Raw genomic sequence first — 16,698 nt, forward strand, 5'->3', positions numbered from 1 at the left:
TTATCCATGGATTATGGATAATTTAGAAAATAGAGAAAAGAGGGGAAAAAAATGCATCACCCTAACAAGACCCCTGTCCTTTTACATTTACTTTTTCTTGATCTTACAGATTTAAAAACTTTTCTAATAGTTCATTCCAGGTAAATCAAGCTCTGAGAAACAGACTTCTGAACTTAACCCATTAACTGCTGAACTGTGAGGGTAAACATGATAAACCTGTAGATTTCAAACAAGTCTTCATTGAACTCTTAAGTTTCCCATGATCACAAACTATTAGTCCACCTACACTTGTAAGTGTAGAAAGTTAATCCTCCAAATACCTCTGTTCCCCACTGGGGCCAAGCTGTCATCTCCCTCAGTGAAGTATTTGCATAGTTAAAAAGTTTTTTGTTTTGAACCAATTTGGGACTTAGAGAAACGTTGTAAAGATAGTAGAGTGTTTTTAGATATCTCTTACTCAGCTTCCTTTAATGTTACCATCTTGTATAACCATAGTACAATGATTAGAACCAGGAAATTAGCATTGGTTCAATACCATTAAGGAAAGACCTTCAAGCTTCACTAGTTTGTTCATCATTGTTCCTTACTATCTAGGATCTCATATTGCATTTCACGCTTTTTTCTTCGTTAGTCTCCTATGTTCTGTAAAAGTTTCTCAGTCTTTCTTGTCTTTTATACCTCTGACATTTTGGGAGAGTATTAGTCAGTTATTTGGTCAAATGTCCGTCAATTTAAATTTGTCTTATTTTTTTTTTCCCTCTCATGATTGAACTGAGATGATAAGGTTTAGGCAAGACTATCACAGAAATGTGTTTTCAATGCATTATTACCATGGAATTCATAATATTATTATTTATTTTTGCTGGTGATGTTTGACCTGATCACTTGGTTAAGGGCCTTTCTGTCTGGTTTCTCTACAGTAAAGTTAAAATCTTTCCCTTAGTGCTTAATAAATATCTGGTTGGAGATATTTTGATACTGTCATTTGCATGAACATCATGGAATTCTCTATGCATGGAATTAGTAGTATTACTTAGGGACCTCACTGAACTTCATTTAATGATCATGAAATGAATTTCCTTAAGAGACCTATCCCCTTCCAGGGTACTTGAACCTTATTCCTGGTTTCATCAAAGGACCCTCAGGTTCTGCAGGAACAAATCCCTTCTAGTCTTTACTGGTGTCAGTCACACTTGTATCCCATTCATAATGAAGTCTCCAGTGCTAATAAGCTGTATGTCTCTGAACCCCCTTCACCCCTCTGTCTCTTAGGGTGATGGGCTCTTCCTGTGGCCCAGTGTCCTTTCAGGCCTCATTTCTCTTTGGGCATAAGCCAGTTTCATTTCACCAAACATTTGAATGACTACTTAGGGTTTTTTTCAGAAATAGAGGCTAAGAGCAGCTTAGCTGTTTGGTGTGGAATACAGTAGTGGATAGTCAGGTAGCTGCGTCTGTAGCCTGGTTTAATACTTTGGCCTGAGAAATATGGCAGCACATTATGATGTATTGTGTATACTCATTGTGAAGTAATCATTCTCTGTGTTTCGTTAATACAGAGAAATAAAATGATTTCTTTTCCTGAAGGTCATCAGCTTCTAGAGCTTTATTGCTCTAATGCTGTCAGTCTTGAGCCTTTTAATTTAGCCCTGCCATTTCTACTCTGTCAACTCTGGGTCTGTAGTAGAAATTATCACAGTCTGCCTAAGAATGAAAAATCCAAATGTAAACCAGACAGTACAATTTAGGTCTATTTAGTGCTAAGAAAACTGGAAACAGTGAATAACGTATTAGAAGTTTGATTAGTAAAATACAATTTTATTAGTATTACTGAATTCAAAGTAGTTTTTTGAATTAAATATTTTTTCAAGTAACATGTACGATAGAAGTCCATTTTCTATAATGTGATTCAGATTCTATGGGTCCTGGAGCTTATATGATTGAGGGGACCCACTTTAAGGAAAACATTTTTTAAAACAGAAAATTGAATATTGGGCCTGAGGGCCTGTGCAAGAGAGGGCCTTGAAATTTAATCTTCATGGTTTCTTAAGTCTGCTTCTGGATGTGGGAATCTGCAAAAAGCTTGGGACCCACTGTTTTCTGTCATTTCACACAGGGGAAAGGTTTTTACCCTGTCTGCAGGAAGTTAGTGTGTTCAGATTGGGAACAATATGGGACATAAAGCTTAATAACTGTATTTCACTAATAGGTAATAAGATGACACACTTCCTTCCCAATTTTGGCTTCTAAGCTTCCTAGGAGTTTACTTGATGTTAGAGACAACAAAGTGAGGCAGGCTGTTTTGACTTAGTAAATGCCAGTAGTGATGATTAAATAAGTCTAAAGTAGATTACTTTAAAGTAGATTAAAGGTTAAATAAATATAAGAATTTATGCTCAGATTTTTAATTTCTTTATGATTCAGCCTTGGTTATTAAGTCGCTCAGTCGTGTCCGACTCTTTGCAACCCTGTGAATTGCAGCCCTTCAGACTTTCCTGTCCTTCACTATCTCTTGGGATTTGCTCCAACTCATGTCCATTGAGTCAGTGATGCCATCCAACCATCTCATCGTCTGTCATCCCTTTCTCCTCCTGCCTTCAGTCTTTCCCAGAATCAGGATCTTTTCCAATGAGTCAGCTCTTTGCATCAGGTGGCCAAAGTATTGGAGCTTCAGCTTCAGCGTCAGTCCTTCCAATAAATATTCAGGGTTGATTTCCTTTAGGATTGACTGGTTTGATCTCTTTGCAGCACAGGGGACTCTCAAGTGTCTTCTCCAACACCACAGTTCAGAAGCATCAATTTTTTGGCGCTCAGCCTTCTTTATGGTCCAACTCTTACATCCATACACAACTACTGGAAAAACCACAGCTTTGACTATATAGACTTTTGTCGGCAAATATAGATTCTTCAGTAAATTATAAGTAAACTGCTCCACAAATGAACAGAAACCAGAAATGTGAGCAAATTTTCTGGTTACTGTTTGTATATCTCAGTGTAGTCCAGTTTGACTTCCTATTGTTTGGGTTACTTTTGGCTTTAATCGCTAGTAATGGGGCTACTGTTCCTTCATTAGAAACTGAGATACTTTTCATGGTTTTCTTGTCATTCTTTAGACCTTCTAAAATGTTACCCTGTTTCTTGTAACAGATTGAGTTGTTTACCTTTTCATGTTAATCTTTGTATTTTTAAAATAATTGTAAAATTTAAATGTTTCTTCAAGCACATGGCTCAATAGTACTGATATGTACCTTGCTCTGTGTGAGGCCTATTATTGTTCTTTTTGTACAATTAGAAGACTTATTCCTGTTGGCTTGCAACTTTCTCATATCCTGAGGTGCCCAAAAAGAAATTTACCTCTCTATTTTTAGGCCCAGCAGTTCACTCATAATTTATTCTTTGTTTTGAAAACTTGCTTGGACATACCTATCATGTTAAATCTCAGTCATTGTGTGAAATAGGTATTGTAAAGCTGTTTTTTTTTATTTTTTATTTTTTTTTATTAGTTGGAGGCTAATTACTTCACAACATTTCAGTGGGTTTTGTCATACATTGATATGAATCAGCCATAGATTTACACGTATTCCCCATCCCGATCCCCGCTCCCACCTCCCTGTAAAGCTGTTTTATAGACCCAGAAAACAAAGTTCAGGACAGCTACGTTGTTTGGGATTACAGAAAGTAATAAAAATGTGGAAATTGAGCCCATATTTTCCAACTGCAAGTCTTGTCCCAGTCCTCTTAATAACATCATAGTTGTTGTGTGTGTGTGTGCGCTCACTCAGTCATGTCCGACTCTTTGGACCCCACCGACTCCAACCCACCAGACTCCTCTGTCCATGGAATTTTCCAGACAAGAATACTGGAGTGGGTTGCCATTTCCAGCTCCAGGGGATCTTCCTGACCCAGGGATGGAACCCTTGTCTCTTATGTGTCCTGCATTGGCAAGCAGATTCTTCACCACTGCACCACCTGGGAAGCCCCAATATCATAATTACTTTACATCATTTACTCCTTACATTGTATTTCATACTCTCCTTTTCATAGAAATAGTATTCCAGCCTTGTTTTCTCTATGGAGAAGGAAATAGCAACCCACTCCAGTATTCTTGCCTGGAGAATTCCATGGATGAGGAGCCTGGTGGGCTACAGTCCATGGGGTCACAAACAGTTGGATACAACTAAGTGACTAATACTTATTTCCTTTTAATTTGACCTCATGAGTGAGTGAGTGAAGTAGCTCAGTCGTGTCCTACTCTTTTCGACCCCATAGACTGTAGCCTACCAGGCTCCTCTGTCCATGGGATTTTCCAGGCAAGGGTACTGGAGTGGGTTGCCATTTCCTTCTCCAGAATTTGACCTCATAGCTCTACATTTTTTATTTTTTCTTATGTAATTTTAAATTGTTTTATTATTTGCAGATATCAGTTCCTTTTCAACTTAAGAAAATAATTAAAAACTTATAAACAAGTTCTACAAAATGGAACAAAGAATTTCCGTATACCCTTCAGCCAGATTTATTTATTGGTAACATTTTGCTGTTTTCAATTTATTGTTTTCTCTCTCCTCCTGGGTATACACAAGAATGCACACATACAAGTCTTCTTTTCTGAATAATTTCAGAGTAAGTTGCAGACATTATGCTCTTTTTTTTTTTTTTGACATTATGTTCTTTTACCCCTAAAATACTTCAGTATTGCCTAGGAAGTTCTTTTTCTTTTAAAAATTGGTTGTTAGGGACTTCCCTGGTAGTACAGTGGATAGAAATCTGCCTGTCAACCCAGGGCACATGGGTTCAATCCCTGGTCCGGGAAGATTCCACATGCCGCAGAGCAACTAAGGCTGTGTGCTTCAACTACTGAGCCCACAGGCTGCAGCTACTGAAGCCCATGTGCCTAAAGCCTGTGTTCTGCAATAAGAGAAGCCACTGCAGTGAGAAGTTCCAGCACTGCAACTAGAGCATAGACGCTGCTTGCCACAACTAGAGAAAAGCCCGTGCACAGCAACGAAGGCCCAGTGCAAACAAAAATAATAAAAATAAATAGGCAGCGGTTTCTGTTCTGTCTGTTGAGCAGTGCTTCTTCCCTCCTGGAGCGCCTGTATAGACGACGGAGCCATGGTCGAGGTAAAAAAATAAAATAAAATAAAAAATAAAAATAAATAAACTGCTAAAAGAAAAAAAAAAAAGAAGATTGTTAGATAAATCCAAGGCTTCCTGGTGGTCTGGTGGTTAAGACTACGTGGGCGAGCACAGGTTCCATCCCTGGCCCAGGAACTGAGATTCCTCATGCAGTGCAGTGTGTCTCCCACTCCCCAGAATAGGTTGTTAGGGCTTTGTGGGTAGAATTCTTTATTTACTTTCTCATGTATGTTTTGTAGATGGATTATATTGTTTGGAGCGAGACCTGCAATTTAATTGAAATATTTTGTCATCAGTGTTTCTTTGGACCATTTGTTACTGCCCTTCTTGGCTTTGTTCTTTTTGGCTCTGACCTCTGGTTTCTGACACCTAATTCAAGTGTGAGAGCTTTTGCCTTACCCTACACAGTGCTGCCCTTCAGAGCCTGAGAATCTTTTTCTGCTACTGCCTTTTTTCCCTTTGCTCCCTGAACTCTGGGGTGTGTATCCTCGGGCAGGCTGAGTTTCAGTGAGCTTCACGTGGATACTGCTGCCAAGTTCTTTTGGCTTTGAGCTGAGTGGAGGCTTGGTACTTGTCATTCCTTTGCAGCAGTTAAGCTGAAGGAATGCTGCATGGCTTGTTGGAAATTGCTCAGTGGCCTCCGGTGGGGTGTGTATGAGGGTGTGTGTAGAGAGTGGAGGGTCTTGTAGTCTGTGTGGGAGACGTGAGATCTTTCCTGGTGCTGTGTGCTAATCATCAGGCAGTATTTATTGAGCGCTTCATTATGACTAGCACTGTGTTAGGATCTTTTGGAATAGTATAATAAAATGCATAGTTAAGTCACAGTGAGTAGTCAAACAATTCTGTCTCCCAATTACCAACTTTGATTTGAGCAAGTTAATGTCTTTAAACTTCCCCTTACACTTCTGTAAAATGGAACTATTAATACCTACTGATTGGGCTGTTATGAAGATTGAATAAAGAATGTGGTATTGTTTAGCACATGTCTGACACTAGCTAGTATTCCATTTCATACAGTCATGGTCAGGATATATGACTGACACCATATAAAACAAAGAGTAATACAAACAAATAGAGAATAATATGACATTATAATGTATAATCAAATACTTTGATTGTGACCTGTAGATTATAAATAGTCTGGGAATTTAGAGAAGGGAAAGAACATTCTTGTGCAACCATTTAATGTTCCTGTGCCTCAGCTTTTCCACTGAACACTCTATAGATAGTGCTAGGTGATCCGAGAAGGATTAAGCTGTTACAGCATTTTTGGTTTTTTAGGTCATCCATATGATGGCGTGAAGGAAAGGAGAAGCTTGGGCAACTGTTAGAAACCAAATTTAATATTTAACATTCTTAATTTTTTCCTTATGTGGACCTGGCGGCCTTATAGGAAAACTTAAAGGTGAATATTAGAAGCATTTTCTTCCAAGGAAATTTTTGCCTCTTGCTTCTTTGGCATTTTAATTAGTTGAAGATTATTGTTGGTCAATGGATGGCCTCTGATGGTGACTGCCTTGGATATAATCTGAGGATTAAGTGATTTGGAACCCAAATTATCTCTCTGATCCTCTGGCAAAAAAAATGTAACATACAAACAGGGCAGAAGAAGATTTCGTTTTTTTGGACTGAATATTAAGGGCATATGGTTTACTCACCGTGAGGGTTTCTCTGGGATGGGACATCTTTACTCAGTAAAGTGATAACATGCCCCTCCCACCTTTAAATAGGCTTTTATAGCCATGGGCATGTAAAACACCTTTAAAATTTTCTGTACTCAAAACATCCAAAAGAAACTGTTTTAATTTCCCAGTTTGGTATGTGTTTACTTGGTAATTTTTTTCTTAGCCTGGTTGTGGAAAGTTCGCATTGGAGTTTTATTTTTGTCCGGATCAACTTTCTTCTCCTAGAAAATTTGAGAGAAGTCTCCTATGAAAGTAAGGCTGCTCACACCTTTCCCCCCTGCCTGTTGAGTGTTTCTCCTTTTTGTTGTTGTTGGGCTTTTTTTTTTGGCTGGGGGGAGGGCTGTGTATTGTTTGCGAAGGTTTCAAGTTTATAGTGCGAGGTGAGGCAACGTTGATCTTGGCAGAACTGCACAAAGCTAGTAGAGTCATTAAGTGACGCAAGCTTTTGATTTTTTTTTTTTTTCTTTCTGTTAAAGCTCTCTGGCACAGCTGGCTAGTCTAGTCACGGAGGAAAAGAGAAGAGATTTTCTGAAGTTGTGGATGGAATAATAGAAGATGTTTGGGACACATTAAAGAACGGCAGCAGAGCAACAACAGCAGAAACTCCATGTTTTTCAAACAAACTTCTTAGCTTTCTGAAATCTATGCCAATTGCTTAGAACCTGGGTTTTTATTTCAGAGGATGATGGGACAATGGGACAGGGCAGTAGAAGGCGAGGAGAGTTGTGCTGGATTCTTGGTTGTCTGTCTGCCTCTCCTTCCAGTTGGGAAAATCTTCAATCCACAGGAAGCATTATAAACAAGCCTAAAGAACACACTCTACCCTGATCCTAGGTTCTGTTGGAGTTGAGGATTACAGCCACTTCACCAGGATTTTATGGAGGCAGTTCAAGAAAAATAGAAGGAAGCAATACTTAAGGATTTCTCTGTTTGAATTTGTCCTGTGCCATGTTAAATTTTAGGCATTGTTTGGAACAAGTTGAGGACAGCTCTGGCTTGTGGATCTAAGGATGCCTGAGTTTCTTGAGATACCTATATGATGTTGGAAAGGTTGTAAATTCAAAGTCCTTCAACATAAATTTGTTAAATTCTGGATTCTTTTTATATTAATAGGACTTCAACAAAGACTAAGGACTCCCCCAAAGATAGAAAATTTTCTCTTGTTTTCAGGCTAAATGTGAACAGTAATGTCTTGGAAGAGAAATTATTTTTCAGGGGGCCGTGGTAGTGTCCAGGGGATGTTTGCTCCTCGCAGCTCAACCTCCATAGCTCCCAGCAAAGGCCTCAGCAATGAGCCAGGACAAAACAGCTGCTTCCTCAACAGTGCCTTGCAGGTAAGGATAATTTCTTTTTGGTGAACTTGAACTTTCAGTTGCTGGTGCTGTATTTCTGATTACTTTTTAAAATCTAATACTTGATAGTCTCTGTTTGAAGTCAGCAGCCTAAGATCATTTTTTAAGTTCATCTCTGTGATCATAGGCAAGTCACTTTATCTCTTTGAGTCTCAATTGCCTGATTTGTAAAGGAGATTAATAATGATAATAGAAATAATAACTAACTTCTACTACTTCCCTGCCTAAAGGGAGGTACATAGACTAGATCATACTACTTGTTTAGTGACTTTTTCCCTGAACAGTCTCTGCTGTTTCTTTTTTTTCCATTTGAGACTAAGGTGTCTCATCACTCTAGTTGCTTTCCTCCAGTCTAGAAAGCAAAACTCTTTCCATAAGTCAAAGATTTTCAGGTATGTTATTCTTGTCTCATAATATTCAGGCTCTCAGCACACTCACTAATTGGAGTCCAGTCTTTGTCCACTTCTTTGTCTCCTTCCTCTGAGTTCTCCTGTAGTATCTGATTAGATATGCTTGCACAGAGCTGGTAGAAAATAAATTCCTCTAAGTTGATTATCTAGTTTAAATTTTCCCCTTTGGTCTTGCTTGCCACGTTAGCCTTCTCAAAACCCCAGTGCTTTCTGTCTGTCTGTCTGCCCTGCCCAATCAGGGCCATAGTGTGATAGGTTCATCCCTCTCAGTCTGACTTTCAAGTGATAACTTTCCCCTTTCTCTCCTCTTCAGAGTAAAAGTAAATCTTAAGATAATTATGCTTGGGTAAAGTATTAGCTTTACACCTCAGATATATGAGAAAATAAGTTGTTATGAGAGAAAAAGAGACATGACATTGTATTTGGTATAAAAAGCACTAGACTCAGGAATTAGGAGACCTGGGTCCTAGTTTTAGCCTTTCTTTAGACCTAGTTCATTGATTGCCATGACTCAATTATAGAACATATAATTTATCCACATATATTTCTATATTTATATATTTATTTCTATATTTATACTTGAAGACATTGATAGTTTTGGAGTGCCTATTATCATGTTACAAGTTAAAAACAATTGTTTCTATGAGCTAATATTCTAACTTATGGTATGAAAGCTATGTTCACCACAGGTGTATTGAACCCATTACAAACATTTATTATAAAAAGGTATACTTATTTGGGAGTGTAGCATGTTTCAACCAACTTTTGGAAATATATACCTATAGATATCTAGTATCAACGCGAAGATGGCCCAGAGGTGTCTATTATCTGGTGCACCTAAAGTGTAGTGCCTTTTCAGATATGATGCTTTTTAAGTGTTTTCCAGATAAGAGAAACTTCCTAAGGCATTTATGCTGTATATTACACTGTTTCTTTTTTAACTAAAGTTCAAAGTTTATTCAGATTTCCTGAGTTTTTTACATAGTGTCTTTTTGTATTCCAGAATCCAATTCAAGATGCTGCATTTACTTGTTTTATCTCTTTAGGCTCCTATTGGCTGTGATAGTTTCTCACAGTTTTCTTGTTTTGATAATTTTGACAGTTTTGAATAGTAATAGTCAAGTATTTTGTAGGATGTCCCATTATTGGAATTTGATGTGATTCTCATGTTAAAACTGGGGTTATGAGTTTTTGAGAGAAATACCATAAAAGTAAAGTGCTGTTCTCATCACTTTCTGTCAAAGTTACATTCTAGGAACAGATTTGTCACTGTTGATTTTACTGTTTCTTTTTTAAATTTTATTTTACTGTTATTTTTTAAATTCTGTTGACTTAAGGAGGTCACACCTCTCTCAGAAAGGTCCAAAAATGGAGAAATCTAACAAAGACAAAATTCCACACTACGATCCAAGCTTCTAAATAAGTTTTTAAATATTCTTGCTTTTCTTGTGTGGACAATTAAAATAAATCCTTAGTCTGCAGTTTTTAACCCATAAAATACCTCTTTAGGATCACATTTGATGTATGTCATACCACATTTTCTCTATGTGATCTACTTTATGTTGAATTAGTGTTTTCTCCATAAAATGGTCATCTGTGCCTCTGATTGGATACTCCACTTTATTTGGACTTTTTAAAATACATTAGAATGAACTTTTCCCTTGAGAGTAATGATGTCTTCTGTGATCATTACCTTTGTTTGCTTGACTTCTTGATTTAAATGGGGAGTTTTTGTAGCGTAATGAAGTATCTTCCCTTTTCCTCAGGTTTTATGGCACTTGGACATCTTCCGACGTAGCTTTAGGCAGCTTACAACTCACAAATGCATGGGAGATTCCTGCATCTTTTGTGCTCTCAAGGTAAAACCTTCAAGCTTGTTTCTTCTCACTGTCATTAGGTTGCCAAATGATCAATATTGAGGTGGTTTGATTATTCAGATTGATGCTAAAGAATTTGTTGCTACATTATCTGCCTATGGTCTAGTGCAAAGGATAAGTATGATTAATTTTGCTTGCTGCAAAGAAATACTACTTGGTATTCTGTTTCTCTGAATCTTTTGCCCATACAACTCTATTTAATGTGATAGGGTACTATTTACATGTGCTTAGACTTTGAGTATTTATCTGAAAAGCTAATACTAAATTTTCATTTTGAAAAAACAAACAACCAGCTGTTTTTCATGGAATTATCTATTGTCTATTAAAGCTAAATTTAGCAACAAACTGTTTCTATGAGGAAAAATCAGTACTAAAATTTTCCCATTTTCCCATTCCATAATAATATTTCCTATTATCCCATGTAATAGATTCTTTATATTGGTTCTATTTTAATCTGACTCCAATTTTTTCATTTCTGAATAAAGTGAAACTGAGGATTCATTTAGAGGCAAATAAAATGGTGTAATGCGAGACAGTTCTGACTCAGAGATTTTAGATAAGTTGCTAAAGAGAAAGAACTAGGATGTATAAAAGGCCCATTCTCCATCAGTTTTCCAACATGTATCCTCTCTGTTTTCTTGGTCCAGATATACAGTGCATTATTTGTGGTTGGATGATGAAGCTTCTAGGGTCATTTTTCAGTCTCATGAAGTCTGAATCCTTAGTTTTGTCACAAGGATGCTTGGTTGTGATCATTATTAACTTAGTTGTTTTTACATTTGAGAACAGGAATTATAACCAAAAAACTCCAGGATTATATCCTAGTTAAATTTGCAACAGCCGAGTCAAAACAATTTTTTGGCCAACGTCAGTTTGAAGTTTTAGTCCATGGTAGGCTGATATCTCTGGAAAGAGATAACTGAGACTTCTGAACTTTCTGCCATTAGGATCACAAATATCTTTTTTTTCCAACTCTTTGTTTGCAACCATTATAGCTTAGCAAAATATAGAATATAAATTATTGAGGACTTCCCTGGCAGTCTAGTGGTTAAGATTATATGCTTCCACCATAGGGACATGGGTTCGATCCCTGGTTGGGAAACTAAGATTCTCTGTGCCTCTTAGTGCAGCAAAAAACCAAAAAGAATAAATTAAGAAAATAAATTATTGGTTAATTGAGTTTAAATATGAAATTTTAATGAAACAAGATTTTTTACAAGTTATAACATTTCTGACTATACCCATTCAGACAGAAGTCCATTCAAAAGAGCATTTGGCTTGATTTTCTGAAAGGTACATTGATATTAAGTATCTAATTTTAGATAGACAAGAAACATAGTGGTCCTTTGGTCATCAAGTCCAAGGGAAGTCTGGTTCATGATATTAAAACCAAAAAAACAGGGCAAGTTACTTGCTAGAGAGATCTAAATCCTGGGGAAATACCTGGTAGGAGAATCTCCTACAGATAGAATTTCTACAGATTCTACAGATAGACACTTTTGCTATATAAAGTGAAAGTTGCTCAGTCGCATCTGGCTATTTGTGACCCCATGGACTATATAGTCTATGGAATTCTCCAGGCCAGAATACTGAAGTGGGTAGCCTTTTCCTTCTCCAGGGGATCTTCCCAACCCAGGGATCGAACCCAGGTCTCCTACATTGTATGTGGATTCTTTACCAGCTGAGCCACAAGGGAAGCCCAAGAATACTGGAGTGGGTAGCCTATCCCTTCTCCAGGGGATCTTCCCAACCCAGGAATCAAACTGGGGTCTCCTGCATTGAAGGCAGATTCTTTACCAACTGAGCTATCAAATTTGCTATATTGAAAGATTAAAAACTTGATTTTTTTTTCCTAAAATGCTTTTCAATCCCTCAGTGCTAAATAAATGTTAAATAATTAAGCCTTAGTTTGAACATACTTTGTTTTAGATGGCATTATTTGCAGTCTTTTAATTGTTGTGCACTTAATTTGAAAATTATAGTCTTATATTTTCCAATAAATGTGCTTAGATAATTGGTTATTTGTATAGACAAAAAGGAAATTAGATCCCTACTTCATATTATACCAAAAGTAAGAATTTCAGATGAATTAAGGACTAAAATGTGAAAAACAAAGTTTTTTAAGTTTTAGAAGAAACTATGAGGGAGTATCTTGGCCTAAGTGATAGAGAGGATTTAATAAGTAAGTCATGGAAAATACAAAGCTAAAAGGTTTGACATATTTTACTATAGAAAATTCAAGAACTTCTGTTCATCAGAAGATTCCATAAAGACAGTAAATATACAGGGCTACAAATTGTGAGAAAGTGTCTGTATTATATATAATCAACAAGGATTGGTATCTAGCATAGCACTTAGAGAAGAACTCCCATGAAGAATAAGTAAAAAATAAGATGAGTCAACAGAAAAACTAACAAAAGACATAAATAGGCATTTCTCAGAATGGGAAAGCCAATTAGCTTTTAAGGATATGAAAGAGGCTTACCCTCTTTAGTAATCTAAGAAATATTAATTAAACCATACCCTTCAGATTAGTAGAAATTTAAAAGTTGGATAAAATTGTTACCTAAAAGATAGAATAATGAGAATTTATGTACATTGTTGATTGGAATATAAATTGATACCACTATTTAGGAAACCAATTTGTCATTGCATTTGTCAAAGAAAATTGAAGTAACAGGTATCCTACTACTCAGTAATTCTACTCCTAGATACTCCCTGTAGAAAACTTCCTGTACATACACACCAGAAGATATATTAGAGGATATTTAAGGTAGTATTTTTCTATGATTACAGAAAAATGGAAGCAACCCATTCCAACTATAGGGTAATGGATTAAAAATTATGGTTTATTCCCAGAGTAAAATACTATATAGTAGTGATAATGAATTCCTGGAGAAGGAAATGGCAACGCACTCCAGTATTCTTGCCTGGAAAATCCCATGGATGGAGAAGCCTGGTAGGCTACCGACCATGGGGTCACAGAGTCGGACACGACTGAGCGACTTCACTTAGTGATAATGAACAGTTGGCAGCTACATATATCAACTTAATCACAGAAAGATTACAGACAGTCCTCGATTTATGATGGTTTGACTTATGATTGTTTTGACTTTATGATGATACGAAAGCGATATGCATTCAGTAGGAACCTTACTTTGCATTTTGATTTTTTCTTGGGCTGGTGATATGTGATATGATACTTTCTTGTGTTGCTGGGCAGCTATAATGAGCTGTCAGTCAGCCACAGTCAGTCATTCCCTGTCAGCCACAAAATCATAAGGTTAAACCAACCAATACGGTTATAACCATTCTGTACCCATACAACCATTCTATTTTTCACTTTTAAGTATTCAGTAAATTAGATCAGATATTCACTTTACAATAAAGTAGGCTTTGTATTAGATTATTTTGCCCAACTGTATGCTAATGTAAGTGTTTGGAGCATGTTTAAGGTAGGCTAGGCTATGATATTTGGTGGATAAGTTACATATATTTTCAGTGGGTTTATTGGGATGTAATTCCATTGGTTTCCTAAGATGATTGGTTTCCTATCCTCTCTAAGAGCAGTAGAGATGTAATCCCATTGAATGAGAAAAGCAAGTCACTGAAGACTGCTAAACTATGATTCCGTTTATATACAAAGCAAAAACAGGCAGAACTAAATAACATATTGTTCAGGGATACATACATGTGATGAAACTGTAGAGAAAAAAGGAATGATTTTCACAATATTTGGGATAATGGTTACCTCTGGAAGGTGGAATGGGGAGGATATAATCAATTGGGGAGTCTCAAACTCAGTTTTTCCATTTTTTTAAGTTGTGTGGTAAGCACATGGGCATTTATTTATTATTCTTTGGTTGTATATACCCATCATGTTTGTTCTTTATTTGAATGATGATTTTTATTATAGAAAAATACAGCAATCTGGGAAACCTAAAGTGTAAAGAGGGAAACAAAATAGTTTGTATTCCCTCACAGAGATCGTCATTTTGCTTTATGCCTCCTCTCTGGTCTATGATATTTCTAGTAATAAGTCTTTTTGCCCACCATTTTAGTAAAAAGAGTACTCCCACCCCATCCTTAAATTGCCTTTCCATCTCTAATATCTTCCTATTTGTTCGAACCTAAGACTGCCCTGGAGTGATATTTTGAAGTTACTCCCTTCTTATATCCCTGGAGTGGCTTCCAATTGTCTTTTAAAAATCACTTTAAAAAGCAAGATTATAGACATTTAAAAAACTAATTTCACACTTCTTTTCCCTTCCTCTCCTTCCCAAGACTGTGTTTCAGCTATGGCAGTAGATATTGCACATAGTATGCCTGCTTCTTAGATACCACATTGCAGACATCATTCACTCTGTCTGGATCCCTTGGCACCCCAAACAATAACATAACAATAAATAAAACAATAACACATCCCTTTTAAATCAAACCACATCTACCTGTCAGAACTCTTTTAAGAATTTATCTTCTTTACGAAGTTTTGAAAATACTCTCTCTGTGTAGATCTGTGATTGACTTAACAATGTTTGGCATGGCTGAGTGGGTTTTGGGGAAGGTGGCCCAGCTTTTCTTCTCTCTTGGTGTTAGGCTCAGTGCCTGGACCTTAACATAAACACAGCTTTTCTGGGTTCATATAGTCTTTTTAGTTGCCATGCCTTCCTCCAGGTGATCTTCCCAATCTAGGGATCAAACTCAGGTTTCCCGCATTGCAGGCAGATTCTTTACTATCTGAGCCACTAGGGAAGCCTGAGTCTTTTAGTAGTTCTTGGTGTTTTTGTTACGGAGTTTGGGTATTGCCTTTTTCTTTGTGTCTTATATTCTCTCTCACTTTGTCCTGTTTAACAGATTTTCATATTGTGACATTTAGCCTCATATTTTTTTTAGTTGATCCACTAATCTAAGCCTTCATGGCTCATTTAGTAAGGGAAGAGTGAGATAATGCAGGGGTGGGAGTGGGGACAGGGAGGGGAGTCGATAATGGTAAAGGTCAGCTGATGAAAGAGTGAAAGGCTGGGGTTCTGTCAGCAGAGCAGTTATATGGTATCCTGTGGTTAAGTTACATGTTAACTTTGTGGTGACCAGTATGGGCATAATTCTATATTTTTTTCCTCTGTGAGTATAATTGTAAATATTTTTCTATTTAAAAATTAGGGGAATATTTGATGAGGCCAGTAAGGATTCCTTTTTGCTGATACTTCATGATCTGTTTGCATTCTTTTTTTTTTTTTAAATAAAAAATTTTACTGGAGAAAAATAGAACCACCACATACACAGGGAAAAGAGCACAAAAATTCAACTGATACAGAACTGAAAGTCACAACTACCCAATGTTGTTTGCGATTACTTTTCAATTTCTTAAATGGCTTCCCTCAATTTTTTAAATAGCCTTGTCAATTTTTTTCAGCTGAAATAGCATCAAGTTTTCAAAAAATTAAGAGCCTCAGCGAAGGGACCAGCTTTTAAGATAGCAAAGGTGACACCAAGAGTCTCCTAATAGGACCAATTCTACCGAAAAATTCCTGAAGCACATAACTACTGAGTCTGGTAGAACAGTGAGTGGCTCAGAGACCATCAGGGATTAGTTAGAACACTGACTCAGATGGTCCAGTATGCAGAGAGGGCAAACAAAAAAGCTGCATTTCCCTGTCAGATGAGTTCAGGTGCTAAGAAAATACAGGCAATGGCTGCTGAAAATAATTAAGAAGGCATTCTAAATACCACATATTATTAGACAACAGTGTATAAAGTGATGCAATTAGAAAACAGGCAACTTAAAAAAAAATATGGTCACAGGTCTTTGAGAACTCAAGAAAACAATCAATAGCAAACACAAGAGCTGAAAGTCTCAGCTGAGGGTTGAAAGTGAAAGTGAAGTCACTCAGTCGTATCCGACTCCTTGCGACCCCTTGGACTGTAGCCCACCAGGCTCCTCCATCCATGGGATTCTCCAGGCAAGAATACTGGAGTGGGTTGCCATTTCCTTCTCCAGGTGTTTGCATTCTTTAGTGCTAAGTTTTATACATAAAATTCTTATTTCTTAGATTTTTTTAAAACAAGAGACTCCAGGATCGCTGAATTTGAAATAGTCTGTAAAACTTGCCAGTTCTATAAAGTCAGAATTCTTTATGTTAGAGCATAATTGCTTATCTAGAACCTACTATTAAGGGCACAAAGAAACACAAACATGTTCCTTGATGAGTCAGAAGTTAGCCAACTTTCTCTTAATCTGATG

At 37.0% G+C, this 16,698-nt stretch overlaps 1 protein-coding gene across 20 annotated transcripts in view; it reads left to right on the forward strand.

Annotated features, from left to right (window-relative positions):
* Window positions 1-16,698, forward strand: part of USP54 (ubiquitin specific peptidase 54) — a 118,797-nt gene that overhangs the window by 51,419 nt on the left and 50,680 nt on the right. For all 20 annotated transcript variants that reach the window (XM_043476563.1, XM_043476566.1, XM_043476565.1 and 17 more), the window contains 2 exons: window positions 7,295-8,152; window positions 10,347-10,439. In XM_043476563.1, the coding sequence (XP_043332498.1) occupies window positions 8,006-8,152; window positions 10,347-10,439 (240 nt within the window). In that variant the 5' untranslated portion in view covers window positions 7,295-8,005. Of the gene's footprint in view, window positions 1-7,294; window positions 8,153-10,346; window positions 10,440-16,698 lie in introns of those variants that run through there.

Source organism: Cervus canadensis, chromosome 8 (genome assembly GCF_019320065.1).
Source record: "Cervus canadensis isolate Bull #8, Minnesota chromosome 8, ASM1932006v1, whole genome shotgun sequence".
Lineage (NCBI taxonomy): Eukaryota > Metazoa > Chordata > Mammalia > Artiodactyla > Cervidae > Cervus > Cervus canadensis.